Source organism: Lithobates pipiens, unplaced genomic scaffold (genome assembly GCF_037356315.1).
Source record: "Lithobates pipiens isolate NorthernLeopardFrog02 unplaced genomic scaffold, aLitPip1_a1.2 Scaffold_23, whole genome shotgun sequence".
NCBI classification, from domain to species: Eukaryota; Metazoa; Chordata; class Amphibia; order Anura; family Ranidae; genus Lithobates; species Lithobates pipiens.
The window spans coordinates 21,803,202-21,830,499 of NW_027507785.1; the positions used below are offsets into that span (position 1 = coordinate 21,803,202).

Sequence of the window (27,298 nt, forward strand, 5' to 3'; positions counted from 1 at the left end):
CTTTGGCTCAAGCCTGTTGCTCCTGCCCTACCCCTACCACCCCTGCGGAAGGGCCTGCCTCTTCCTCTGCATGTCATTTTTTAAATGACCCTGTGACAAAACTCTTAGTCCCTATACCGCTGAAGGACTGCTGCAGTATAGGTGAGCGGTCAGCAGTGGTGCACGTCAACCCTATCTATTGTGGACCTATAGCGGTCCTTACAGAACAGCAGACTGTACCGCACTCAAGCCTATGTACCGTAGCACCCTATACCAAGTTACCAGTCCTTATAAGAACTTTTGTGGACCAAGCAGGTTGTGTATTAGTGTTTAGCAGACTGTACGTCAGTCCCTATACCGCTGAAGGACTGCTGCAGTATAGGGCAGCGGTCAGCAGTGGTGCACGTCAACCCTATCTATTGTGGACCGATAGCGGTCCTTACAGAACAGCAGACTGTACCGCACTCAAGCCTATGTACCGTAGCACCCTATACCAAGTTACCAGTCCTTATAAGAACTTTTGTGGACCAAGCAGGTTGTGTATTAGTGTTTAGCAGACTGTACGTCAGTCCCTATACCGCTGAAGGACTGCTGCAGTATAGGGCAGCGGTCAGCAGTGGTGCACGTCAACCCTATCTATTGTGGACCGATAGCGGTCCTTACAGAACAGCAGACTGTACCGCACTCAAGCCTATGTACCGTAGCACCCTATACCAAGTTACCAGTCCTTATAAGAACTTTTGTGGAACAAGCAGGTTGTGTGTTAGTGATTAGCAGACTGTACGTCAGTCCCTATACCAATGAAGGACTGCTGCAGTATAGGGCAGCGGTCAGCAGTAGTGCACGGCAACCCTATGTATTGTGGACCGATAGCGGTCCTTACAGAACAGCAGACTGTACCGCACTCAAGCCTATGTACCGTAGCACCCTATACCAAGTTACCAGTCCTTATAAGAACTTTTGTGGACCAAGCAGGTTGTGTATTAGTGTTTAGCAGACTGTACGTCAGTCCCTATACCGCTGAAGGACTGCTGCAGTATAGGGCAGCGGTCAGCAGTGGTGCACGTCAACCCTATGTATTGTGGACCGATAGCGGTCCTTACAGAACAGCAGACTGTAACGCACTCAGGCCTATGTACCGTAGCACCCTATACCAAGTTACCAGTCCTTATAAGAACTTTTGTGGACCAAGCAGGTTGTGTGTTAGTGATTAGCAGACTGTACGTCAGTCCCTATACCAATGAAGGACTGCTGCAGTATAGGGCAGCGGTCAGCAGTAGTGCACGGCAACCCTATGTATTGTGGACCGATAGCGGTCCTTACAGAACAGCAGACTGTAACGCACTCAGGCCTATGTACCGTAGCACCCTATACCAAGTTACCAGTCCTTATAAAAACTTTTGTGGACCAAGCAGGTTGTGTGTTAGTGTTTAGCAGACTGTGCGTCAGTCCCTATACCGCTGAAGGACTGCTGCAGTATAGGGCAGCGGTCAGCAGTGGTGCACGTCAACCCTATCTATTGTGGACCGATAGCGGTCCTTACAGAACAGCAGACTGTACCGCACTCAAGCCTATGTACCGTAGCACCCTATACCAAGTTACCAGTCCTTATAAGAACTTTTGTGGACCAAGCAGGTTGTGTATTAGTGTTTAGCAGACTGTACGTCAGTCCCTATACCGCTGAAGGACTGCTGCAGTATAGGGCAGCGGTCAGCAGTGGTGCACGTCAACCCTATCTATTGTGGACCGATAGCGGTCCTTACAGAACAGCAGACTGTACCGCACTCAAGCCTATGTACCGTAGCACCCTATACCAAGTTACCAGTCCTTATAAGAACTTTTGTGGAACAAGCAGGTTGTGTGTTAGTGATTAGCAGACTGTACGTCAGTCCCTATACCAATGAAGGACTGCTGCAGTATAGGGCAGCGGTCAGCAGTAGTGCACGGCAACCCTATGTATTGTGGACCGATAGCGGTCCTTACAGAACAGCAGACTGTACCGCACTCAAGCCTATGTACCGTAGCACCCTATACCAAGTTACCAGTCCTTATAAGAACTTTTGTGGACCAAGCAGGTTGTGTGTTAGTGATTAGCAGACTGTACGTCAGTCCCTATACCAATGAAGGACTGCTGCAGTATAGGGCAGCGGTCAGCAGTAGTGCACGGCAACCCTATGTATTGTGGACCGATAGCGGTCCTTACAGAACAGCAGACTGTACCGCACCCAAGCCTATGTACCGTAGCACCCTAGACAGACCAAGTTACCAGTCCTGATAAAGAGCTTTGTGGAACAAGTGAGTTGTGAATGATTAGCAGACTGCAGCAGAAGGGCAGCAGTCAAGTATAATATTCTTTCTATATTTGGAAGAAAGAATATTATACGTGTACAAGCCTATTACCGTACCACTGATACCAGTCCTGAAAAGAACCTTTGTGGAACTAATAGTAACAGCAAGTCTTTAAAATTATCCTCACTGCCTGACACACTGCTTCCTGCCTGTCCCTATACAAATTGGCAAAAAAGAGTAGGCTGGAACGATTAGCTGGAACAGCTCTTTTGTGGACCTGATAGTAACAGCTAATGATGATGATGATGATGATGATGAAGAAAGACTAATCTGGCTGAGCTGTCCCTAAAATAGCAGCATACAGCGCTCTGTCCCTTTATCTAAACTGACAAAAGAAACTCAGGCTGCTGACCTAACACCTATACCAGTCCTGAAAAGAACTTTTGTGTACCAAATAGCTAGCGTTTTCTCTGTCCCTACTCCACACAGGATCCTTTCCCTACAGTGACAGAAGAAAGAATGTAAAATGGCCACCGGATCGGGTGTATTTATAGGTTAGGGGGAATGTCCAAGTGTCCATGAGCTGTCATGTCTCAATTGGTTGTCCTGTAACACATGATAAACGTGTCACGAAAGGTTAAAGTTCTTGTATACATTAAACACGTAAGTCCGCCGGGGCGAACGACGGAAAAAGGCGTTCGAACCCGCGGACGGCGAAAGTCGGAAATTCGCCGCGAAACGACCGCCGGGCGAACCGTTCGGCCATCACTAATTATCAGTGATCAGAGTAAATCTCCAGAGGGTCACTTCCAGGTAACTCCCTGATATAAATCAACTTGCAGGACTTACATAACATCAACATGGTTCATGTGTGGTATTTGTATACCGCAAGTATGGAAAATAGAGCAACTCCTCCAGTCCACAAACTGGAGGGTGCCCCAGTTAGATGGGGAGGTCCTCCTTAGCGGTGGTCTTTTCAGCCCCAATGTCTCCCCTCCCCCATATGTGATAGTATTGGTCAGGTAACATGTCCTCTTTATGGAGATATTGGTGGAGTCGTGATAATTAGGATACAGCTTTGTACATACGGTGGAGCGGTGCTATTAATGATAGGAAGGAGCGGTGTGCTATATATTGAGTATAAATCAGAATAAAGTTGGGGGAGGAGGCGGACATCATGTGTGGAGTTTCTGGGGATCTATCTATCTATCTATCTATCTATCTATCTATCTATCTATCTATCTATCCTTTTTCCTTTCTTCACAGTGATCTAGTAGTTATTTAGAATTAAAATCTGTGTCTCTGCTGATTTATTGTATTATGAGATACATGTACTTTCCATGTGATTGGGATCATTGGATCAGTGAAATTTTTGGCGCTGTATATTTTCAGGATTAGCCGGGATTCATCCACACTAGTAGATCGGTGCTCTGGGGATACAGAGGAGAGGAGATATTGAGGATACAGAGAGGAGATGCTATCTATGGAAAGGAGGAGCGGACCTAACAGGGATACAGAGGGGAGGTGATGATGGGGTAAAGGGGGTCTAATATTAAAATCCTCGGGTTCAAACTTTTGGTGAATTCCTTATACTTTTAGATCTTCTTGGATCTGAGAGGAAGGGAACACCCTGAAAGCTTGTAATGGAAAATGTTAACACAAATAAAATAAGTTCCCTGGTCAGTATGTATTTTTTTATTTATTAGATTTATTTTTTATTTTTAGTAGCCTAGAAATAAATCCGACCCTCACTAACCTACAAATAGCCAATATTTACTATCCATATTCACCTCAAGCTACACTATATTAGGGTTTTCAGTAAAGTTCTTTTTACTGAAATGATCTCTTGGGGGATCCAATGTTGATGGATTGGCTCTTTAATTACTAAAACAATAAACTATTTACACAATGTCATGTTTTATGTGTTATGTATCATTATCTGGTCAACACGATACATAGATTGTTATCCAGATACTTTGAGGACGTTTATTGATCTCTTTTACTACACAGCTATAGAAGGATTCAAAGCAAACATTATACCTGCGTAGGATGTATAGCTGTGTAGTAAAACAGATCGATAAACGTCCTCAATATCTGCCATCACATCACACAAGGATCTCATGTCACCGGCTGATGTTTTTGTTCCAGGCTCCTTCTACTCAGCTATAGATGAGCAGAGTTCTGTATTAGAGGGAAATGTTTCCTGATGGTCACTCTTCACTCATCTAATGTGAAGATCATTCTAGTGCGAGATGTGAGAAGATTGTTTTCTGTGTAGAATTTGTGTAGAAAAGAAGATAGAAGGAAGAATGGGAGCCACACTCAGGAGGATGGTTGTGTTTGCAGCCTCTGTGTTCAGCCTCCTCAGCAGCTCCTGACAGCTGTAAGTGACCCCCGATAAGTGACAGTCCAGTGAGCAGATCGGGTCCCCGATGACGATCGGACATCGTTCTATTTCAGTATAAAATCGTTTTTCTCTCTGCCCGGGAAACACAACAAGAGAGAGAAGATTCTCCATTACTAAAGTAAGAGTGGGTGGGCGGGTCTAATGTGTAACCAATAGCAGTGCAGACAGCGTGCTGCTACCAACCAATAGAAATGACGATCGTACTGTATAAAGGCAGTGTTGGGATGATCGAGTTATGAACGTTTTGTAAACCTTTGTGAAGAATCATGACGGAGACTGAGAGCGCCCCAGCCGCCGCTCCTCCAGCGGAGCCCGCCGCCGCCAAGAAGAAGCCGGCTAAGAAGGCGGCAGCCGGAGGAGCCAAGAAAGGCAGCAAGAAGTCGTCCGGTCCCAGCGTGTCCGAGCTCCTCGTCAAAGCCGTGGCCGCTTCCAAAGAGCGCAGCGGGGTCTCCCTGGCCGCCCTCAAGAAGGTCCTGGCCGCCGGAGGATACGATGTGGACAAGAACAACAGCCGCCTCAAGGTCGCCATCAGGGGGCTGGTGACTAAGGGGAGCCTCGTCCAGGTCAAAGGACACGGCGCCTCCGGATCCTTCAAGATCAACAAGAAGCAGCAGGACGACAAGGCGGCAAGCGCTAAGAAAAGTGCCAAGAAGCCATCGGCTGCGGCCAAGTCCCCCAAGAAACCGGCCGCCAAGAAGCCATCGGCTGCGGCCAAGTCCCCCAAGAAGAAGGCGACCACCAAAGCCCCCACCGCAGCCAAGAGCCCCAAGAAACCCGCAAAAAAGCCCGCAGCTGCCAAAGCCAAGAAGGTGGCAAAGAGCCCCAAGAAGCCCAAAGCTGCAGCCAAGCCGAAAAAAGCCGCCAAGAGTCCGGCTAAGAAGGCGGCTAAACCCAAGACAGCAGCCAAGCCCAAGAAGGCCGCTCCGAAGAAGAAATAATCCCCACCGGAGACCTCCTTTCATCTACACCCCCCAAAGGCTCTTCTCAGAGCCACCCACCTCCTCCTCACAGAGCTCTACATACCCCGACCAGGGGCACCATTATACCTCCCGTCTACATCTTCCTCACATTACACTGGCTACTTACAGGTCATCAGCCACCTATCCCCTCCTCACAGACATACATACCCCCACCAGGGGCACCATTATACCTCCTACCGTCTACATCCTCCTCACATTCTACACTGACTACTTACAGGTCATCAGAGCCATCTCCTCACAGAGCTCTACACACACAGATCAGGGGCACCATTATACCTCCTACATACATAACACTGACGTCGCTAATGGCACACAGCGCTTCACATGTCATCTCTTCTACTAAAATGATTTATAAATCGGATATGAGCGCCGATTATTGGCTTCGGAACGGATGATTTTATACGATCATTCACTCCTTTCATTATTTAGTGCGGCCGCTGTGTGTTCTAAGGATTTTTATTCATTCATTGTTAGAATGATAAACAACCCAAGTTGTTATGAGGATAAGGGAATCATATATATATATATATATATATATATATATATATATAATCTCATCCCCGATTCTACTTTTGGAGTAAACAATTGATCCCCCTGTCTGTCTGACCCTCTAGACATTCCTATTGGCCGACAGATAAAAACAGTCCATTCTGAGCCAAAATATTGGAATCAATAGTCGATTCCCCAGATGGACGATCATGAAACAAAAGGTTTTCGGGGAGTTCTCAATCCATCTGTCTGGATTTTCCTCTCCAACCCCGAATCTCTTCTTGCCTGTAATGTGTGCCGCCCTGGCGGTAGTATAGTACATCCCATAACGCCATCTCCATGTGGACTGTGTACCCCCCTTCATCAAATAGTCTAACCTGCTGCTCGATCCTCACCCCATATTTCTAAAAACTTGGCAAAGATCGATTTTCCTGGAGCTTGGAATGAGAAATTGTTAAATATGCAGAAAATTCAGTTAGTCTTGTGTGTGAGAATGTCAGGTTTGTGTTAGTCGGCTATATATTGTTACATTGTATATGAAGTTGGAAAGAGATCTGCAAAATACTAAAACATTTCCTACTGCATCAGAAATGTGAAGTGTTACTGTTCTTGGAAACAATGTTACGGCTCAGCTTTGCTGCCGAAGGTCTAGAAAAGGAAATACAAAGATATTTCCGGGGAATGTGCAGAAATCTGGTAGCGGGAATTGCAGTCATATAGTCGGTGTGAGGATGCAGTATATGGAGCTCTTTCTATAGGAGGATGTGGTGGCTCTGAAAAGAGCCTTTGTGTTGGGATGATGGAGGGAGTAGTAGCTAGGAGTGTCTCTATGCCCTCTCCCCGCGGATGCGGCGTGCCAGCTGGATGTCTTTGGGCATGATGGTGACCCTCTTGGCGTGGATGGCGCAGAGGTTGGTGTCCTCGAAGAGTCCGACGAGGTAAGCCTCAGAGGCCTCCTGCAGAGCCATGACGGCGGAGCTCTGGAAGCGCAGGTCGGTCTTGAAGTCCTGGGCGATCTCTCGGACGAGGCGCTGGAAGGGCAGCTTGCGGATGAGCAGTTCGGTGGATTTCTGGTAGCGGCGGATCTCTCGGAGAGCCACGGTGCCGGGCCTGTAGCGGTGAGGCTTCTTCACTCCGCCGGTGGCCGGGGCGCTCTTGCGGGCGGCTTTGGTGGCCAGCTGCTTGCGGGGAGCTTTCCCTCCGGTGGACTTACGTGCGGTCTGCTTGGTTCTCGCCATCACTGCTCAATGCTTCGCCGATACAAAGAATATGAGTTCAGACCGCTCTACAGCGCTATTTATACACATTCCAGCCCTCTGATTGGACAATGAGAGCACGCCCCTCCTCCTCCTCCTCATTGGTTCACTTGAATAGCGCCTTCATTTTCCCAAATTGCCCGCCTAGATCTGCACGTTCTATTATTGGAATAGATCGCTATTTTGTTTTCCCAAATCCAGAGTGAAGTGTCCGCACATCGCACAATGCTCGGAGATCGCCGAACTCCTTCAGTGTGGATTGTTATACAGGATAGAAAGTGTGAGCGGGGATTCCACACTGAGCAGCCAAATACACAGTGCGATCCGTCCATGCTCAATTCCTATAGGTCACCGATCACGGTATATATCTGACTTATAAAGAAGACTTTTCTTGTCCCCTATAATGGGGATCAGGGGGATTGTGGGGGGTGAGGCTCTCTGGTCTCAGGACTCCATCACATCTATTGTTCCACTCTGCCACCTAGAGGTCATTCCGGGAACATCTCCGCCTTCACTGTCCTCTGTGGACATCTCCACTATAGAGCCCATAGGATGACTGTCACTGAAATCCTCTCTATGTTATGGTCACTCAATGACACTATACAAGTGGATGGAGGAGTACCCTGAGGTGTCCCCACATGTGCTTTTGAGGCTGTGGCCGAGATTGTTTCTCACCTGGAAGACTTTTGGGTGAGAGTGCACACCTTAATGTACTCGGTTACAATGGATACTATTACCTAAAAAAGCTGAAATAACTCTCCTAATTTACAAACCGGCTGTCAGCAATTCCAAACATGCATAGTATCCTAAATGAGCAGCTAAAATATCTATAGGTACTGCTTAGAATGCACCTAGGTAGATCTAGAGATTCCGTGTTTATCCGCAATAACTATCTGGATACAATACAATTGATTTGCGACCATGTTGATTCCTAAACTCTAATCACGGCTCATTCTTCCTCATGTGTTCATGTTGTTGTGAACTTCCCATCCTACTGGGGTCCCCCCCCCTTTCGAGAACTGGAAAGGTTTCTCATTTTTCCATACTTACTGCATACAAACACCATACATGATCCATTTAGATGTGTTTGTAAACCCTCTAATAAGTCATTTTATACCAAAGACCTCACTGCCTGGAAGTGGCCCTCTAGAGATTTACTATTATCATTGACAAGCTTCAATAAAAAAGGAATGAAAACTGTCCCCAAATGATCAAACTATTCCACATGAAGGTATAACACTGACACATCGCTTCTGTACGGAGATCTGGGAAGAGTTTCAATGTGATCGTAACGTTTGCCTTCCTAATTCCACTTCCTAATTTACTGTGCGTAGAAAAAAATAAATAAATACATTTTTTTAATTAATCAAAGTGCTTTTTTTTCCCCAAGAAATTGCGTTCGAAAATGGATACAGTTCAAGTGATGACATGAGATCCTTGTGTGCCTGTCCACTGACTGAAGGACTTTGTGCCCCTATGATAACATGCGGCAGCTGTGCCTGCTACTATCTCATGGTCAGTGTAGAAGGGATACACGGTGATCAGAGAGCCGTCATTCTGCACTGGGAGGATTGTGGAGAAGTGATACAATGTATTACAAGGAATCTGTTCCGGGACTCCCGGAGATACATCACTGATCACAAGATAGTTGGAGATTAGAGATGTTGCAATACATGGGTGTAGTGGATGGCCTGAAGGAACACATTGTGGGGACTTTACATTGTTGACAGGATAGAAAAGTCCCCAGTGAAAGGATATAGTGGCGGCACCCCTATTATAATGTATAACCAGGAGGAGAAATGGCTGAAAGGGGCATCAAATACAGCATTTTGGGTCATTAAGTCTTTATTTATGTATTCAATCTATGTATTATTTCATGGATTCATTAAACAAGAAATACGTTGGAAAAACATATTTCAGATTGTTTTGGTCTTTGATTTGACTTCAGAATACAGAATCTGCTCTGCTATAGAGATCAATGGAAAGTCTACTAAGCAATTATTTTCTGGGATGAAAACATAAAGAGATCTCAGAATACATTTCTTTGTAGTCCTCAAAAGAAGATAGTATTACTGGATGATGAAGTAAACGCCCACAGCTGTGATTGGTTCAGATTTAAAATAGCTGTTTTCAAAATTTGCCCGCCAAGATCGTTACAGACAAATATTCAGCCCTCTTATACCGCCAAATCCGACACCGAGGAGATCATCGGATGAGACATTTATCGGAGAAATATGATTAGTACTCTTATGTCTTTAGTCCGGAATGATTAGGAAAGGATTCTGTTTTTTGCTGAACCATGAGAAAACACTTCTATATGTTCTCAGAATCCGGCATCTCTCCACTGCTACACACAGAACACGATAGAGAAATGTCTTCTATTATAGATCTCTACTTTTCTATATGATGGGGAAATTAAGTCACAATCACATACAGATCTGATCATGAAAAGTTCATGTCACTGACTGATTATATATATATATATATATATATAATCAATGCAATGTCTCCTTCGAACATTTATCAGTTAAGATTGTCCTCATATCACAACCAGAATATGTATAAACATAAATGTGAAATTAATGGTAGTAACCATGATGATACAGATACATATGTACAGTGAACGAATAAAGTGTCTGAAGATCGGTTTCCCCCTCTGTAACACGTAATTTGCCAAGTATTTACAAGGTTCTAAGAATGTGAAATCCTCTGCAGAAAACAACACACTTTGACTCCGCCCCTTTCCATTAGTCTCCTATCAGGTCCGCTTAGACTTCGCACGGGGAAAAACAAGGGTTGATTTGTAGATATGTTTCATTTTTCAGAGTACTATTCTATAACTATAACATTATTATTGACAATAGTATCTGGTGATTGTGGTTTCTGTTATGGAGATTCCACAAAATTATATTTTCGGTACAATCTTCGAAGAATACCTAGAAAACCATTAAGAAGGAAGAATCTATTTGTCTTCTCTAGATGTAGTTCTGTTGCCTTAATATTTTTCCAAACAGCAAATTGCTTAGAAGCCTAACGTGGAAAAACAAATCTATTCTCTGTATCGAATGGGTGTGACTCCGCCTTTTCTCAGGGTGGTTTCCATCAGGTCCGCTCAGTCTCTATAAAAAAAGAGGGCGGACAGACCTTCCGCTATTCTCAGTTTATCTTTGTAACAGAAAAGAGTTATCATGTCTGGTCGCGGTAAAGGAGGGAAGGGTCTGGGGAAAGGAGGCGCCAAGCGGCACAGGAAGGTGCTCCGGGACAACATCCAGGGCATCACCAAACCCGCCATCCGACGTTTGGCCCGCAGAGGGGGTGTCAAGCGCATCTCCGGACTCATCTATGAGGAGACCCGCGGGGTGCTCAAAGTCTTCCTGGAGAATGTCATCCGCGATGCCGTCACCTACACCGAGCACGCCAAGAGGAAGACCGTCACCGCCATGGATGTCGTCTATGCTCTCAAACGCCAGGGCCGCACTCTCTACGGATTCGGAGGCTAAACCCTCATAGACACCTATCCATTTCACCGAAACAAAGGTCCTTCTCAGGGCCACCCACCTTCTCATACAAAGGGCTATCATTATCTGTACATTTCTGGAGTTATAACGTTTTAGTATGTGGGGAAGGGAGTTTTTTTTTTTTTAGCTAAACATACACTATACAATCGGATTGCACGATTTTCTTTAGATGTAATATAACTGATCTGTATTACAATATTATCTCATTTTTGTTTTTCAGGTGGATTGTTCCGCCGATAAACACCACTTTCCATAAAAAATTAAAATCTTGATGTCTGTGGTTCTCATTTTGTCCACGTGTTTCACCTGGGCAGTCGTTGGAATAAAAATAGAACATATTTAAATGATTGATTTAATAATTTGAAGTCCTTCCTGTCTGGCCGAAATTTAAAATGTCGGATTTGGAGGTATAAAAGGGATGAGTTTTTGTCTGTAATCTACACATTTCTGTCGGGTACAATGTGAGATTTTGTCCCCACAGCCAGCAATGTATTGGAGAGTCCAAAAAGTCTCTGCTTTCTCAGAGGAGAAAACACGTGTTCAGGAGACTTTCTAGTGATCTCCACTCTGCAGTACAAACAATACAACGGACCTTACCAATTCCCGCCTATGTATTATTGTTGGGGGGTTACACGGTGTGAAATGACAGGGGTCTAATATCGCAATTGTCGGATCAATACATAAAACTCCGGCGGGGGAGTGAAGATGGGGATGAGATCAGTTGGGAGAATGATTTGTGATGATCATCGGAAGAGAATGAAGAGTCCCTGTAATGAAAGCTGACCGTATGAAATCTATCGCCATTTCTTATTAGTGACACATCGTGCCTCATTGTCACAGGAAACATTTTATTTCCAACATGTAAAAATCTTTTTTTCGGTTGTCTATTTTTACAATCAGATCTCCCGATAACAATGTATGCGAGTCTTTGTATGGAGAGGTATAACGCAGCTGAATATTCCTACTGACCCGTAAGAAGTGTGAATGAATACAAAGTAAATGATTTTAGAGTGAACTTATGAATCATATTAAAAAAAAACAAACATAGAAGTGAATGGTAAAGGAAGCGATGTATGCGGGGCTCTTTGTATGGGGAGGTGGGTGGCTCTGAGAAGAGCCGTTGTGTTGGGTATTAGAGGCGGGCGGATTGTCGGGATTACTTGGATTTGGCGGCCTTGTGGCTCTCGGTCTTCTTGGGCAGCAGCACGGCCTGGATGTTGGGCAGGACTCCTCCCTGGGCGATGGTGACTCCGCCCAGCAGCTTGTTGAGCTCCTCGTCGTTGCGGACAGCCAGCTGGAGGTGTCGGGGGATGATGCGGGTCTTCTTGTTATCGCGGGCGGCGTTGCCGGCCAACTCGAGGATCTCAGCCGTCAGATACTCGAGGACGGCGGCCAGATAGACGGAGCTCCGGCCCCGACCCGCTCCGCATAGTTGCCCTTCCTCAGCAGGCGGTGAACACGACCGACTGGGAACTGCAGACCAGCCCGGGATGATCGGGTCTTGGCCTTAGCCCGAACCTTGCCTCCTTGTTTGCCGCGTCCTGACATGATATCTGGATGATCGGGTTATTCACTGGTAGAATATCACCCCACAGCCACTCCCCTTCATTTATACACTCAGTGCTCTGACGTCACACGCTGTGATTGGTCGTCTTTGAATCCAGCCAATAGTGTCCTGACTTGTCTCTAAACCAATTTGTAAAGGAGAAAAGTAAGCATGACGTCACTCCCCATCACATGCCCGAATTCTCCAATAGAAGAGTGAGGAGGGATGAGATTCATTTGCATAGGACGCCTATATAAGCAGCACACAGGGGCGGCTCCAGCACATTTTTCTCTCCTAGAGCAGAGAATCTACAATCCCCCGAATCATGCCTGAGCCAGCCAAGTCAGCCCCGGCGCCCAAGAAGGGCTCCAAGAAAGCCGTGACCAAGAGCCAGAAGAAGGACGGCAAGAAGCGGAGGAAGAGCAGGAAGGAGAGTTATGCCATCTACGTGTACAAGGTGCTCAAGCAGGTCCACCCCGACACCGGCATCTCGTCCAAGGCCATGGGCATCATGAACTCCTTCGTCAATGACATCTTCGAGCGCATCGCCGGCGAAGCTTCCCGCCTGGCTCATTACAACAAGCGCCGCACCATCACCTCCCGGGAGATCCAGACCGCCGTCCGCCTCCTCCTGCCCGGAGAGCTGGCCAAGCACGCCGTCTCCGAGGGCACCAAGGCCGTCACCAAGTACACCAGCGCCAAGTAATCCCCCATCCCCCCATCATCATCATCCCAACACAAGACACAAAGGCTCTTCTAAGAGCCGCCCACCATTTCCATCAATGAGCTCTCATCACATCGCAATTCTCAGCCCGTTATACATGCAGAATACTCTGCACAGAATTCCATTTACTTAGACACACTGATAACATGTTGCTGGTTTCTAGTTACAAAGAGGGGACACATCTGATTCTTCAGACATGAAATATTTGTTTTATTGATTCATTGTACAAATGTCATGATTTCTACCAGTAATCTCACTATGTATTATTCTAGTTCTACTATGGGGGGGAAATCTGTAACTGGTACATATCTGATAGAGGTCAGTCCCATCATCCTATACAGATCTAATGATGAAACGTGGAATACTTTATTTCCCATCATATAGAAAGGTAGAGATCTATGAAAGAAGTCATCTCGCTATCCTGTTCTGTATGGGGGGAGGGGGGGGGGATTCTGCATTTTGAGGACTTGACATAAAAAGAACACATGGAAATGTTTTACGTTATTCGGTAACCTTTAGAATCAATTTCTATTTATTCCAGACTAATCAATGCACATAAAGCATAGATGAGACATTTATCCGAGAAAAATCATCTGATGATCTCAGTGTCGGATTTGGCGGTATAAAAGGGCTGATTGTTTGTCTGTAACGTTCTTCACTATTCAGGCGGGAAAATTTGAAACCAGGAATTTGAAATCTGAGCCAATCAGAGCAGTGGGCGTTTAATAACCCTAACAAGATGGCTCTTTAGATGAGGAGCAGATTGGGAGGGGAATTCATGAACCTTCCTTCTATTCCCATCCCGATTCTTCATGGATTGCGGAGATCATCTCCACATTCCTCTATTCCTCGCCTTGTACTGCACTCACACCCCGTGTTCTACCAGAAATGACCACAAGGTGGCAGAGCTGAGTAAACACTCATGCCGCACTCACACATTGTTACAATAAAAGATCCTCCACAATCTCCCGCCTTACATTGTTACTTTATCTGAAAAGACACATTGAGACAATCGTGGTGTTCTTAACCTACATCACAATGGAGGAAAGAAGCAAGAAAACGAAACATTGTATCTACTCAATCAGCCCAGTCAAATCTTTGTCTATTTGTATCTATTTCAATCATCAACATCAGATCAATGTACAAAGATAAATCCTGCCTGATAGGTAAATGACACAAAATATATACAAAGTATCAGCTACATAGAAATCTGATCACAATATCACCTCGGACAGCACACATTCCTTTATAGAAGGTAGAGGTGGAAAATTGTCCCTAGGGCATTGGACATATTTATCACCGTCACTAATATATACTGTAAATATTAGCAGGGTCGGGACAAGGGGTGGGCAGGAGGGTCGGCTGCCCCTGGCGCAATGGTATATTGCAGGGGTCACCCTGAGCCTAACCCTAAGGGAAAGGGGGGGGGGAAGTTTGGCATCTTTGCCCTGGGCGCTGGATGACCTTGTCCCGGCACTGGATATTAGTAAAGGTGATAAACATGCCCAGTGCCATAGGGACAATTTTAATAATAATAATAAATGTGACAATCTACACATTTATAGGTAGAGGTTCAATTGAGTAAAACAAAAACAAGATGTGCATATTGCAATCAATGTGAATGTTTAGCCCTTTATTTATTTTTGATTGCCATTAGGAAAGGTTACAATCTCTGTCAGGTTTTTACGACTTCAACACATTCCATATAGAGGTGCAGGGCTTCAGCTGTAAACTTGAAAACAACAATGTGTGCACCCCATACACTCTACAATCTGATTTCCTCCACTAACAATTACATAGAGCAGCTTACCAGACAGACCTGATATGTTGGGAAGTCAAACAGAGCTTTGGTCTTGATTAGGGATGAGACAAAAAAACCCCGGTTCGGTTTGCACCAGAACCTGCAAAAATGTGCGAAAAATTTAGAACCCTGTTAAAGTTTATGGGACTCGAATGTTCAAAATCAAAATTGCTAATTATAAAAGCTAATATGCTAGTTATTATCCTAAAAAGGGCTTGGTTACCCGAGTCTTGCCCCAGGGGACATGTATCAATGCAAAAAAAAAAAAAAGTTTTAAAAATGACCGTTTTTTTTTTAATTTTTTTTTCCAGGAGCACTGATTTTAATGACACTTGAAGTGAGAAAAAAAAAAAAAAAAAGAAGTTAAATATTCCTTTAAATATCATACCTGGGGGTGTCTATAGTATGCCTGTAAAGTCGTGGGTGTTTCTCGTGCTTAGAACAGTCCCTGCACAAAATGAAATTTTTAAAGGAATAAAAGTCATTTAAAACTGCTTGAGGCTTTAATGTAATGTCTGGTCCTGGCAATATAGATGACAATCAGTGAGTCAAGCGGCATAGGTAAACACCCCCCCCCCCCCAGTCCATTACCAGGCCCTTTGGGTCTTGAATGGATATTAAGGGGAACCCTGCACACCCCCCCCCCAAAAAAATGAAAGGTGTGGGGCCTACAGGCCCTATATTCTCTGAACAGCAGAATATAGGCGGTGCAAGCAAGGCAGGGACTGTGTAGGTTTGTTGTGAATTAGAATCTGCATTTTTTTAAAGCTTTTTGGAAAACATGGGAAGGGTTATCACCCCTGTAACATTTTTTTTTTTTTTTGCTGTCTATGCACTTCTTCAGAAGATTCCACCTCCCTTTCTGTCCCAATGACATTTATTTTTTTTTAATTTGGGGTTTCTAGTGAAACAAGGATTGGTGATAAAGCATCAGTGGAGAGGAGACACATTTTTCCCATATCAACTCTTACAGGAAAGAATTTCCCTTCCTAGGGGTAGATTGCAGGCTTAGCAGGATCAGGGAGGCCATGCAGCGTAATTTAACTGAGACATTTGGTCCGGAGTCATCTGGGTTACAAAGGACGACATGATTCGCAGCAATCTCCTCCCAGCCACGTACAAGTCCATGGGTTTCTTGGGACTGTAAATGATCCCTTAAAGACTGCTGCTGATGTTGAGTGCTAGGTTCCCAATCCATGCTGACACAATCCTCCTCCTCTTCGTCCTCCTTGTCCTCTTCCTGTGTGATTGGCAGGCCAGCAGGAACAGTGTCTGGATAAGGGGGGGGGGGGGGGCTTGAGAGTTAAGAAAGTCCTCCTCTTCCTGCCTCTGTTCTGCCTCAAGTGCCCTGTCCATTATTCCACACAGCATGTGCTCCAACAGGTGGACAAGAGGGACAGTGTCAATTTAGCCAAGCTAGAATTCAATCGCTGGGAATGTCGATGGCTGGGAGTGAACTTCTTTTTGGCGGTGCAGCAGCTGGGGCAGGCAAATTTGCCTGGTACAATCTGATGTTGGTGTACCGATATGTGTGTCACAGCCAAGTACTTGCAGACAATCTACTAATTCTACACCTTCATTCAACTCAGTGCATGTTTCAGAGAGGACTGAAGGTATAGTGGGGTTAGAGATCCCGCTGATGAGGAGCAAGGAGAGGTCTGCTTTTTTCTTTGGTGTGGGTCTTTTAGGTACGCTTGCCAACAAACTGCATGGCAGGTTGACATATGTCTGGTCAAGCATGTGGTGCCCAAGTGGCTGATGTTTTGGCCACGTGAGATACGCTTGAGACATAAGTTCCACATAGCAGTGGTGCGATCTGATGCACTCGTCTCAAAAAAGCCCACACCAAAGAACTTTAGGAATAACGTGCAGAGACAGCAGCACCCTGCACATGCGGAGCTCTGCGGTGTGATGCAGTCAGTGTGCTTCCCTTGGCCCCTGGAGAGCATCCTGCCTCGTTGTAGATGTGCCTCCTTCTCCTCCTCTCTCCTATCAGGCACCCACATGGAGTCAGTGACTTTATCATCTCCTCCCTCCTCATCACTGGAGCAAACCTGGCAGTATGCTGCAGCTGGGGGAACATGACTGCCAGATGACTGTCCTTCTTGGGCACTCCCTCTCTCTGGGCTCACGTTACTGCCTTTGTCTTGCTGGGTACGATCATCAGAGCCTTCAAAATGCTGGGCATCCTCCTGGAGCATGTACCTAACACTGTGGTCAAACAGTTCGGGGGACTCCTCAGGACATGGTGGGGCTAGGGAAGGAGTGACTGATGCTATTGAGCCAAGGAAATAGGCCGCATTTGCAGCTGCTTTGCTAGATAAAGTACCCTGAGCCTGGATGATAGAGGATGAGGAGGATGAGGACAGCTTGGTCATCCACTCTACCAAGTCTTTGGCATGTCAACTGCCTGCCTGTAGTATTATTAGTATGAGAACACTGGCAATTTTAATTAAAGAGGAGGGCCGTTTAAAAAAAAAAAAAAAAAAAAAAAAAAAAGTCAGCAGCTGCAAACACTGCAGCTGCTGACTTAATAAACACACTTACCTGTCCAGGGCGCCCGCGATGTCGGCCGCCCGAGGCCGACCCGTCCCTCGGCTCTCGGGTCCCGGCGCCGCCATTCCCTCTAAGGGAAACAGGCAGTGGAGCCTTATGGCTTCACTGCCCGTTTCCTACTGCGCATGCGTGAGTCCTGCAGCGCTTTCTGAATGGGACGCGCTGTGTTCTGGAACACACAGTTCCAGATCCGAAATACGAATTGCCGTACGTCTGAATTCTGTACGGAATACGAACTTTTGTTTACGAATTCCGGATTTCGGATCAGTTGTTGTCGAATCGACGACGACTTCAAGCGTTTTTTGCGGTGTTTTTTTTACCGCAATTCGTGGCGTTTTTTACCGCGTTTTTCAGTCATTATGCTTATTATGACTTGCAGAAGACTTTTGTGATAGAAGTCAATGTAAGTTGCCTGAAGACATCAGTGAAGGACTTTCATCCTCTCTGGGCAGGCTGCCAAGAAAATAACAAAATGATACAATGTTTCTTCTTCAATGGGCTGAACTCCGTGTGTAGAAGTTCTCAGTTTAACCATTTAAAGACTAAATCTTTTTTGACACGTGTTGCTTACAAGTAAAAATCCAGTATTTTCTGCTAGAAAATCACTCAGAAGCCCCAAAAATTATATATATATATTTTTTAGCAGAGACCCTAGGGAATAAAATAGAGGTTGTTGCAATATTTTATGTGACGCGGTATTTGCGCAGAGGTTTTTCAAACGCAAGTTAGCCCTTTTTTTTTCGGTCGACCTCTAGGGAGCACTGACATTAGCAGCGTGACATACAGCAATGACACCTGCACCGTGATAGAGTGATCTGACACCAGCACCGTGATGGAGAGCACTGACATCAGCAGCGTGACATACAGCAATGACACCTGCACCGTGATATACAACACTGACACCAGCAGCGTGACATACAGCAATGACACCGTGATAGAGTGATCTGACAACAGCACCGTGATAGAGAGCACTGACATCAGCAGCGTGACATAAAGCACTGACACCAGCACCGTGATATACAGCACTGACACCTGCACCGTAAGCAGCCCCAGGAGGAAGTCAGCATAGCACAGGGATGGTGGGAGCCCCTCATAATAAGCAGCCCCAGGAGGAAGTCAGCACAGCACAGGGATGGTGAACTTTACAAACCTACAGGTCATATTTGCAGCCACAAAATAATTACTAGCTGTGCACACATAGTCCCACTATATGGCCAATGACATAACACATGTATGAGGTGAATCTGGGATCGACAACTACAAGCATTCTTTTTTTTGTGAAATTCTGAAAATTCAGGAATCTTGAGATAATGGAGGCGAGGGAAGGTCAGGGTAGGCAAAGAAGAGGGTGCAGAAGATGATCACCAGCACCAGCACCGTGATATAGAGCACTGACACCTGCACCGTGATAGGGTGATCTGACACCAACACTGTGACATAACACATGTATGAGGTGAATCTGGGATCGACAACTACAAGCATTCTTTTTTTATATGTGAAATTCTGAAAATTCAGGAATCTTGAGATAATGGAGGCGAGGGAAGGTCAGGGTAGGCAAAGAAGAGGGTGCGAAAGATGATCACCAGCACCAGCACCAGCACCGTGATATAGAGCACTGACACCTGCACCGTGATAGGGTGATCTGACACCAACACTGTGACATAACACATGTATGAGGTGAATCTGGGATCGACAACTACAAGCATTCTTTTTTTATATGTGAAATTCTGAAAATGCAGGAATCTTGAGACAATGGAGGCGAGGGAAGGTCAGGGTAGGCAAAGGAAACGGTGCAGGAGAGGGGCGTGGCCTGGCGTGCGGAGGAAATGGTAGCCTGAGCGCTGAGCTCCGAGAGACCCGCGGCTCCTGAGCGGATTACCGGCATTCCTCGCTATCTAAAATGAGCGGATCGAGCAGGCACAACCCCGGGAAATCAACTCGCCGCTCGTTAGCAGCCCTACCAGCACGAAGCATCCCGGAGATCTCCCGTAGCAGGCCCCGCTCCAGCCGTGAGACACCTCTCAAGATGGCGCTGGCTCATGGTGAGGAGGATGAGCTGAGTGAGGGATCCCAGTCAGCAGCAGAGGACACGGTAAGCAGAGCGGAACAGGCCAACAACCCCTTGACTCTGGGAGACATGACGACAATAGCGTCAGATATTAAAAATACTCTGTTTTCAAAAAAAAAAAAAAAAATAAATAAAAAAAAAATACTCTGTTTTCAGCTATAACTGACCTAAAAGCTGACCTCCTATCACTAAATGAAAAGATGGCCGCTCTGGAAAGGGCTGAGGGCAGGAGGGACAGGGCTGTCTGCAGACTAGAAGCTACTGCTGCCTCACATTCTGAACATCTTATTGCCATCAAAAGACACCTCGAGGACCTCGACAACAGAGGACGGCGTAACAATCTCAGGGTGCGGGGGGTCCCGGAGTCTGTGAGTGCTGACCAAATACCCTCAGCCCTCAGGTCGATCTTCAATAAGTTGCTTGATAAGCCCCCAGATTCCCCCATCGAGTTTGTGCGGACACATAGAGCTCTCCAGATGAAACCCCCAGATGATGCACCCCTGAGGGATATAATCTGCTGCTTACAGAGCTTTCCCCTAAAAGAGGACATACTAGCCCATGCCAGGAGGAATGATCAGATTTTCTTCAATGACAACATATTAGCCCTATATCAGGACCTCTCACCGATCACCCTACAAATCAGGAGAGCTCTTCGCCCCTTGCTGGAAGTGCTGAGAGGGAAGGGAATTGTGTATAAGTGGAGGTTCCCTTTTGCACTGCAGGCGACGGTGGGTGGTAGGCAACATATCCTACGGCTACCGGATGACCTCCCTGGCTATTGCTCGAATTTACACATTCCTCTCACCGACCTTCCGGAGTGGTATGCGGAGTTCAGGGATCCCCCTATGGAGCGCAGTCCGGACAGCACTCCTCACACCACCCCCACCAAGCCACCGTCAAAGAAGAGCAAGTACGGCAAGCTGTCTAGTACCGATACGGGCCGTCCGCCACATACACCTAGACAGTCCAGGCACCGAAATCAGACCTGACTGCTCCCACCATACTTCTGCAGTATGACCCAGGAGCAGGAAGGTTGTTTCATCGAAGGATAGCAGCGTATTTCTCTTTGATTGACTTGTGATCCCCCTTTCCAATTTGTATTTTTTATTTTTGCCTCCGACCTTTGGCTGCAAGGTCACTCAGAACTAGTGTTTTGTACTGTCCACCCCCCCCCCCCCCCCTCTCTTATTTTTTATTTTATTTTTTTCTTTTCCTTGTTTCTGCTGGGCTCTCTGCTCCTGAGTGACGGCCACCAATACAGGACGTATGCCTTTTTTTTTTCTTTATATATCAATGGCCGATTGCTCTTCTATACAGCCAAAATGCCAGTAATGACTGTGTTGTTTGCATTCATTTGCCTTTCACATTGTTAATTTGCACCTGTTCTGTTGCTGAAAATGGGCCCGCGGGTCTTTAGATGTCTCTAGCTGTAGCTATACTGTTTAGGTTATATTTCTATTTCATATTAGGTATTAGCGTACGCAGTTTACTTTGATGACGCTTCCTGGGCGCACCTCCCACGTTTCCCCAAAAGTGGGTGCTGTGCTGTTTAGTTTGGTGCAGCTAGTACTCGCAAGATAATTTTGCGCTTGCAGTCGGCAGACTGCGAGCAGAATTCTCACTCGATTTGGTCAGTGCTCCATACTAGGGGCCTTTCTCTTTTTTCTCTTACTTCCCTCTCAATCTGTTCTATTTTAACTCTTTTGTGGTTTTTACCTCCCTTAAGCTCCCCTTCCTTTCCCTTTTTTTATTTTTTTTTGTTTTTGTTTGTTTGTTTTTTCTTCCCTCCTGTGCAGGGGTACACGAAGTCCCTACGTAAGCTTGCAAGATGGCCTACTTTTCGCTGGGGCATGCCCCGACTGTGATTTCGCACAATGTGCAAGGCCTGAACATCCCGGAGAAAATGACATCCTTGCTCAGAGAACTAAACAAGGTAAAACCTCTTTTCGTTTTCCTACAGGAAACACATTTTCAAACCAACAAAATCCCTAACTTGCATCACAAAAACGTTCCCCACATTTACCACGCAAAAAATCCGGATGCAAAAACCAAAGGGGTCCCCATACTCATTAACAAATCAGCGGGCTTTGAGGTGACCCAGCAGCTAGCGGACCCGGGCGGCAGGTTCCTTTTTTTGAAGGGGAAATGGGGTACCTCTCCCCTGACTTTAGCGAACGTGTATTTTCCCAATAAGACACACGTAACTTTCTGTAGACACATGATAGCTGAGCTGAAGAGTTTTGCGTCAGGGCGGGTGTTGCTGGGAGGGGACTTTAATGTCCCTCTACACCCATTACATGACACGTCCACTGGGAAATCAAGCGTTTCTTATCGCACACTTAAGCAAATTAGGAACTCCATACTCTCTCTCACTCTGATTGATACCTGGTGGCTGGCCCACCCGAGAGGCCGAGATTTTACCCATTACTCGGTTCCACATAGAAAACACTCGCGTATTGACTACGTATTTTTGACCCAAAGAGATTTCTCAGACGTGGTAGATGGCCGTATTGGTATACAATCGTTTTCTGACCATGCCCCTGTTGCCCTGACTATCAAACGACAGACCCCTGGGTCTAAACCGTGTATGTGGAGGTTGAACCCTTCCCTCCTTTCAGACTTAGACATTAAGACTAGACTAACGGGGTAAACAATGGCGGACGTATATTGTGAGAGCTCCGCTACTCCTGCAACCTAATCCGCTGCCATCCGCACTCACAAGGACCTGCTGGGAGCCAGACACCTTCCCCAACTGACCATCTGGGTGCCCTGTGGGGTTTGGAGCCAATATTGCCCGGAGATCCTGCATTGGACGGCCCGAGAGCCCTTTCCCCTGGACAATCGCGGCCACCATTTTGCCGCTCCGTGGCCTGCTAACACCGGCCTTCATCCTCGCATACCGGGAGGTAGGGGATCCTCATCCACCCTCATATCCCTCTCCTGCATCCTCCCTGTACCCTCCGGTGGCCCGGTTGAGCTCCGGGGACGCTCGTGGAGGCCGCGGCCTGGTCCGGCCTAGTGGGGCCTACGGATCCCCGGTGTATCCTACAGCAGTCATCCCGCGGAGGTGCGACCGGCCTGGCCTTGGATCGGAGGAGCGGGCCGTCCCTCTTTGCGCCCGGAAAAGACTCCAGCCCAGGTATATACAGTGCTGGGAGGGAAGGAGGACAGATCCAGGCCTAGAGAAGCAGCCATATTGCTCCACCCGACTGCTTGTGGCTGGATAGTATAGCGGCCATCTTGGTACACCCGGGCGCGGGGCTGCCACTCGCCCATAGCCAGGTCACGCCCCCCCTCGCCTGATGGAAATGCCCAGGCTGCCACACCACTGTCTATAGTGTGGCACAACTATACCTCAATCCCCACGGTGCCTGCAAACAGGTAACACGGCCCCTGGCCTAGCAGTGGCCATCTTGCTACACCTGGCTTCTGGCTCATTGCTGGTATAGTGGCCATCTTGCTCCACCCAGTGCTGCTATTCATGCCTAGCCATAGTCCGCCCCCCTCCTCGGCCCCAAGAGCACCCCAGACTGTCATACCACTGCCCTGCAACACCTATTCCAGCTCTCCCCTGCTCCCCCCTCCTCTTACAAACGCCTGGAAGGAGGGCTGCTCCCAGTTCCAATCTTGTGGCTATCTTGCTCCACCCGGACACTAACACTGCAACAAGAGCCCACTTCCACCGCCAACACGGACCGCATTAGCTGCTTTCCCACTTCGCATATGGGTGCGTGTGGCTGTTGATGGCCGGCTGAAGATATGTACCGCTGAGCTCTGTGCTATCCCGACAACTGCAGGCTGTGTCCCCCACTATTCATACCCGACTTGCTGATGGCGGCTTCCAGCTCTCATCCTGCTGACTTTGCTGAACTACAACAAGGCTCTATCCAACGTTACCTACTTCGTACAACCTCACAAGACTCCCGTGCAGGGAAAGACAGGCTCTCGACGAGCCGAACCCTAAGCAAACTGAAGCACCCTCCACTGACTACAGCGCCTTGCCCCACCACTGGACACAACTCGGTTGTACAGCCGAATCCCCCGATGGACCCTCCGGATCCCCTGGCCAGATTTGCAATGTCCCCTTCCACAAACGTAGAAGTTGTTTCAGAAGAAATGTCTTCCTCAGCCTTGAGCAGGGCTCCGGGCTCCACATCCACTGCCCTACTTTCTGCCTTCAGGGCTGACTTTGATTCCTGGGCCTCCAAAATGGAAACTTCTCTCCAAAGTGAACTGAATGCCCTCAAACAACGGGTTTTGGCATTGGAGACTGCAATTTCTACAATGGCCACCACCCAAGAAGACCATACGGCCCGTATAACGGCACTTGAACTTATATCTACGGCTCACCTCTCCCGGTTGCGGCAACACACCAACTCCGAATAGAAGACAGTGAAAACCGGAGCCGCAGGAATAACATCCGGCTGCAGGGTGTCCCGGAGGCAACCTCGGGTAATGACCTCAAACCCACTATTATTGCTATCCTAAATCAGGTCCTGGAGAGGGAAGTTACGTCCCCTATCAAATTGGATAGAGTGCACAGAGTTGGGGGTGGGGGGGAGGCGGCCCCCAATACGTGTATCCAAAAAAGTGCTGTTATTGCCCTCACTGGATCACCTGCCCCCTGCAGGGGTAAGCTCTCTGCCACAGTGTGAGCCCCTGTGTCGCTGCCTGGTGTCACTCTGGGGGGTCCTTAATTGATCCGTTGGGGGTGCAGTTGGTAGATGGTGAAGTCAGCGAACCCCGATCAGAGTAATCTAAAGGAGTGGTCCAAGAGGCAAGGTCGGGAACAGGCAGGGTCGGCAGCAGAAATATAATATGTTAACCACCAACAACCAGGAAATATATATGTATAGGACCTATTTCCTGGTTGTTGGTGGTTAATATATTATATTTCTGCCACCAACTCTGCCTGTCTGAGTCTGCCTCCAGTGAAAAGATACAATGATGGCTCCCCTATTATAATGCATAACCAGGAGGAGCAATGACTGAAAGGGGAACATCAAATACAGCAACAAGTGTCAATGATGGAGGAAAACATCTCTGATAAGACTTGGTCGGCTACATCTCTGTAATGGTGAATAACTGATAAGTCTCCCGGGAGAACGGAGACAATTGTCTATTCCAGCCAGGGGTATATATGAGGTGGGAGGGAAGATAATAGGATAAAGAGTACTTTATATTTCTATACTCTGTAGGTCTTTGTGTGAACATTTCAGAGAGCCCATATCCCAGGTATTCTTCTGTAACTAAGAATTGGAAGATATTATGACTTCTTTTTTTTTTTTTTTTGGGGGGGGGGGTAAATGTTTTGCCTTAAGTTCTTTTTTGTTGAATTTACATTTCCCCCAAATGTGAATGTCCCGATGTCTGAGGAAGTTTTATTAAAGACCTCTAATTGCATCATATCGGATGACATCAGAGACATGGACTCCCCCCCCCCCCCCCCCAGTAATGATCATCCATGGTCATCACATAGAAGTAGAAAGGCTCCTCTAATGCTTCCCTTCCGCTGACATTTCTATAGCCCCTGTTCTGCCATATAGAGTCCGTCCATCGGATAATGTCCGCCCCTTACTGTGCAGGCGCAGCACTTGCGCAGTGCGGAGCAGAAGGAGATTCTGAAAATATCTGAAGATTCAAGGCGCCTGCGCCATTAGGGTGCAGTTGCTAGCCCCACCATCCAAGTGGACATAGGGCTGCAAATATTAGAAGGCCGCTCGCCACGCTTCGGGCTCGGCCTCGCTGCGCTCGGCTCTTTTTATTCCATCTCTATGCCCACTTGGATGGTGGGGCTAGAACCTGGACTGATGGCGCAGGTGCCATTCATCTTTGGCTATTTTCGGAATCTAGACACTATCCGATTGGGGACACAATGTGATAGGACACCGGCAGTGATCAGTAATGAAGTCACTTCTCTGTATAGGAGATGATGGAATAATCACAGTGGAGTCCATGGACATCACACACACACCATCTCTTCTCCTTTATCATTGTTTAGTGAATAGGATCTGTCTGCTCCGCCAACACATACAGATGAGGGATTAAAGATCAGAACTTCTATTTCTATAAGATCGGTTTCTAGAACGTTCTCTACACACAGGGCGCTTTGTTCTTCCTGATTGAAGAACAAAGAGCATCATTAGGCGGAAATTCAAAGTGAGCAATGGCGGTCAGATGGATGGGGCGGGGCTTATGTGATCTCACAGACACACCTCCCATCCCGTTTCTGCCCCCTGCTGTATGTAAGGAGGAGGGCGGGCGACAGCTCTTCACTCTTCGTGTATCTGACGGTGGAGTAAAGAGATGTCTGGTCGCGGTAAAGGAGGGAAGGGTCTGGGGAAAGGAGGTGCCAAGCCAGGCGCCAGGCGCACAGATGCTGGATTTGGATGTCTCTTTTGGGCAAAATATAATTTCCCACTGTTAAACCTTGAAAGTACTGGAGTCTTAAAATAAACGGCTTATTTTCATATATGACATTGTAAGGGTGTTAAAATAAAAGTGCGTGCACTGAAGGACTTGGTGGGATGGCTAGAGGGTGGATTCGGTGAGACAGCCAGTGGTCAGGCACTGGGGAATGTTGGTGGTCAGGCCCGGGTGGTGCCCAGGCCTAAAATTCTCTAAGGGGCCCCATCATTTCTGATGGCTGCCCTGCTCCCCGCATCGATTGAGCCTGAGCGACTAACAAACTTTGGGTCACAATGGTTATCTGCTGTTAAGGATTAATTTCTGACCCTGAATGCAGAGAGATTTTATCCAAGGCACAGGGGTGGCCCCTCCAGGCAATGAAAAAATAAAAAATAAAAATAAAAAAAAATATATATATATATATATATATATATATATATATATGTATGTATATATATATATATATATATTTAAAGCTGGCCCTTAAAAAAAAAAAAAAAAAAAAAAAAAATCCATAAATGCACTGTGTTTGGACGCCGGAGACATTGCACCTATGGGAAGCGACATGTCTATGCAATCACGAGATTGCAGACGTGGCACTTCATTTGTGGGCGTTTAACCTGCCTTGTGGTGGTTTTTGAAGCGCTGAGTAGCTTTTGGCCGTTCATAGTATATATTACTATGGCCGGGCGGTTTGATTGACATCTGAGATGATGTCACTTCCTGTTTTCTCTCTCCAATCACGCCCGGGAGAGAGGAACCAGGAAGTATGAGGAGACATCGCTGGAGAGGACAACACAGTGCAATGTAAGTACAACTTGGTGACACATGCTGCTCTAACTTAACTTGGTGACACATTCTGCTCTAACTTGGTGACACATGCTGCTGCAACTTGGTGACACATGCAGCTCTAACTTGGTGACACATTCTGCTGCAACTTGTTGACACATTTTGCTGCAACTTGGTGACACATGCTGTTCTAACTTGGTGACACATTTTGCTCTAACTTAGTGACACATTTTGCTTCCATTTGGTGACACATGCTGCTGCAACTTGGGGACAGATTCTACTGCAACTTGGTGGAAAACATGCTGCTGCAACTTGGTGACACATGCTGCTGCAACTTGGTGACACATGCTGCTGCAACTTGGTGACACATTCTGTCCCAACTTAGTGACACATTCTGCTGCAACTTGGTGACACATGCTGCTGCAACTTGGTGGGAAACATGCTGCTGCAGCTTGGTGAGACACATGATGCTGCAACTTGGTGACACA

General features: G+C 46.8%; 4 protein-coding genes and 1 pseudogene across 4 annotated transcripts; 3 read left to right on the top strand and 2 right to left on the bottom strand.

Moving 5' to 3' along the window:
- The first annotated feature begins 4,909 nt into the window (after nt 1–4,909).
- LOC143927279 (uncharacterized) lies at nt 4,910–5,672 on the top strand. Its single transcript, XM_077451283.1, has one exon. The coding sequence runs from the start codon at nt 4,942–4,944 to the stop codon at nt 5,611–5,613; it is 672 nt and encodes a 223-aa protein (XP_077307409.1). The 5' UTR covers nt 4,910–4,941; the 3' UTR covers nt 5,614–5,672.
- Nucleotides 5,673–6,909: 1,237 nt separating this feature from the next.
- On the bottom strand, nt 6,910–7,396 carry LOC143927280 (histone H3). Its single transcript, XM_077451284.1, has one exon. It carries the CDS (start codon nt 7,380–7,382, stop codon nt 6,972–6,974), a length of 411 nt encoding a protein of 136 aa, XP_077307410.1. The 5' UTR covers nt 7,383–7,396; the 3' UTR covers nt 6,910–6,971.
- A 3,162-nt stretch (nt 7,397–10,558) lies between these two features.
- Nucleotides 10,559–10,957, top strand: LOC143926891 (histone H4). The gene has a single exon (XM_077450931.1). The coding sequence runs from the start codon at nt 10,589–10,591 to the stop codon at nt 10,898–10,900; it is 312 nt and encodes a 103-aa protein (XP_077307057.1). The 5' UTR covers nt 10,559–10,588; the 3' UTR covers nt 10,901–10,957.
- Nucleotides 10,958–12,016: 1,059 nt separating this feature from the next.
- On the bottom strand, nt 12,017–12,484 carry LOC143926892 (histone H2A type 1-like; annotated as a pseudogene).
- Nucleotides 12,485–12,766: 282 nt separating this feature from the next.
- LOC143927281 (histone H2B 1.1) lies at nt 12,767–13,439 on the top strand. The gene has a single exon (XM_077451285.1). The coding sequence runs from the start codon at nt 12,790–12,792 to the stop codon at nt 13,168–13,170; it is 381 nt and encodes a 126-aa protein (XP_077307411.1). The 5' UTR covers nt 12,767–12,789; the 3' UTR covers nt 13,171–13,439.
- The last annotated feature ends 13,859 nt before the right edge of the window (nt 13,440–27,298 follow it).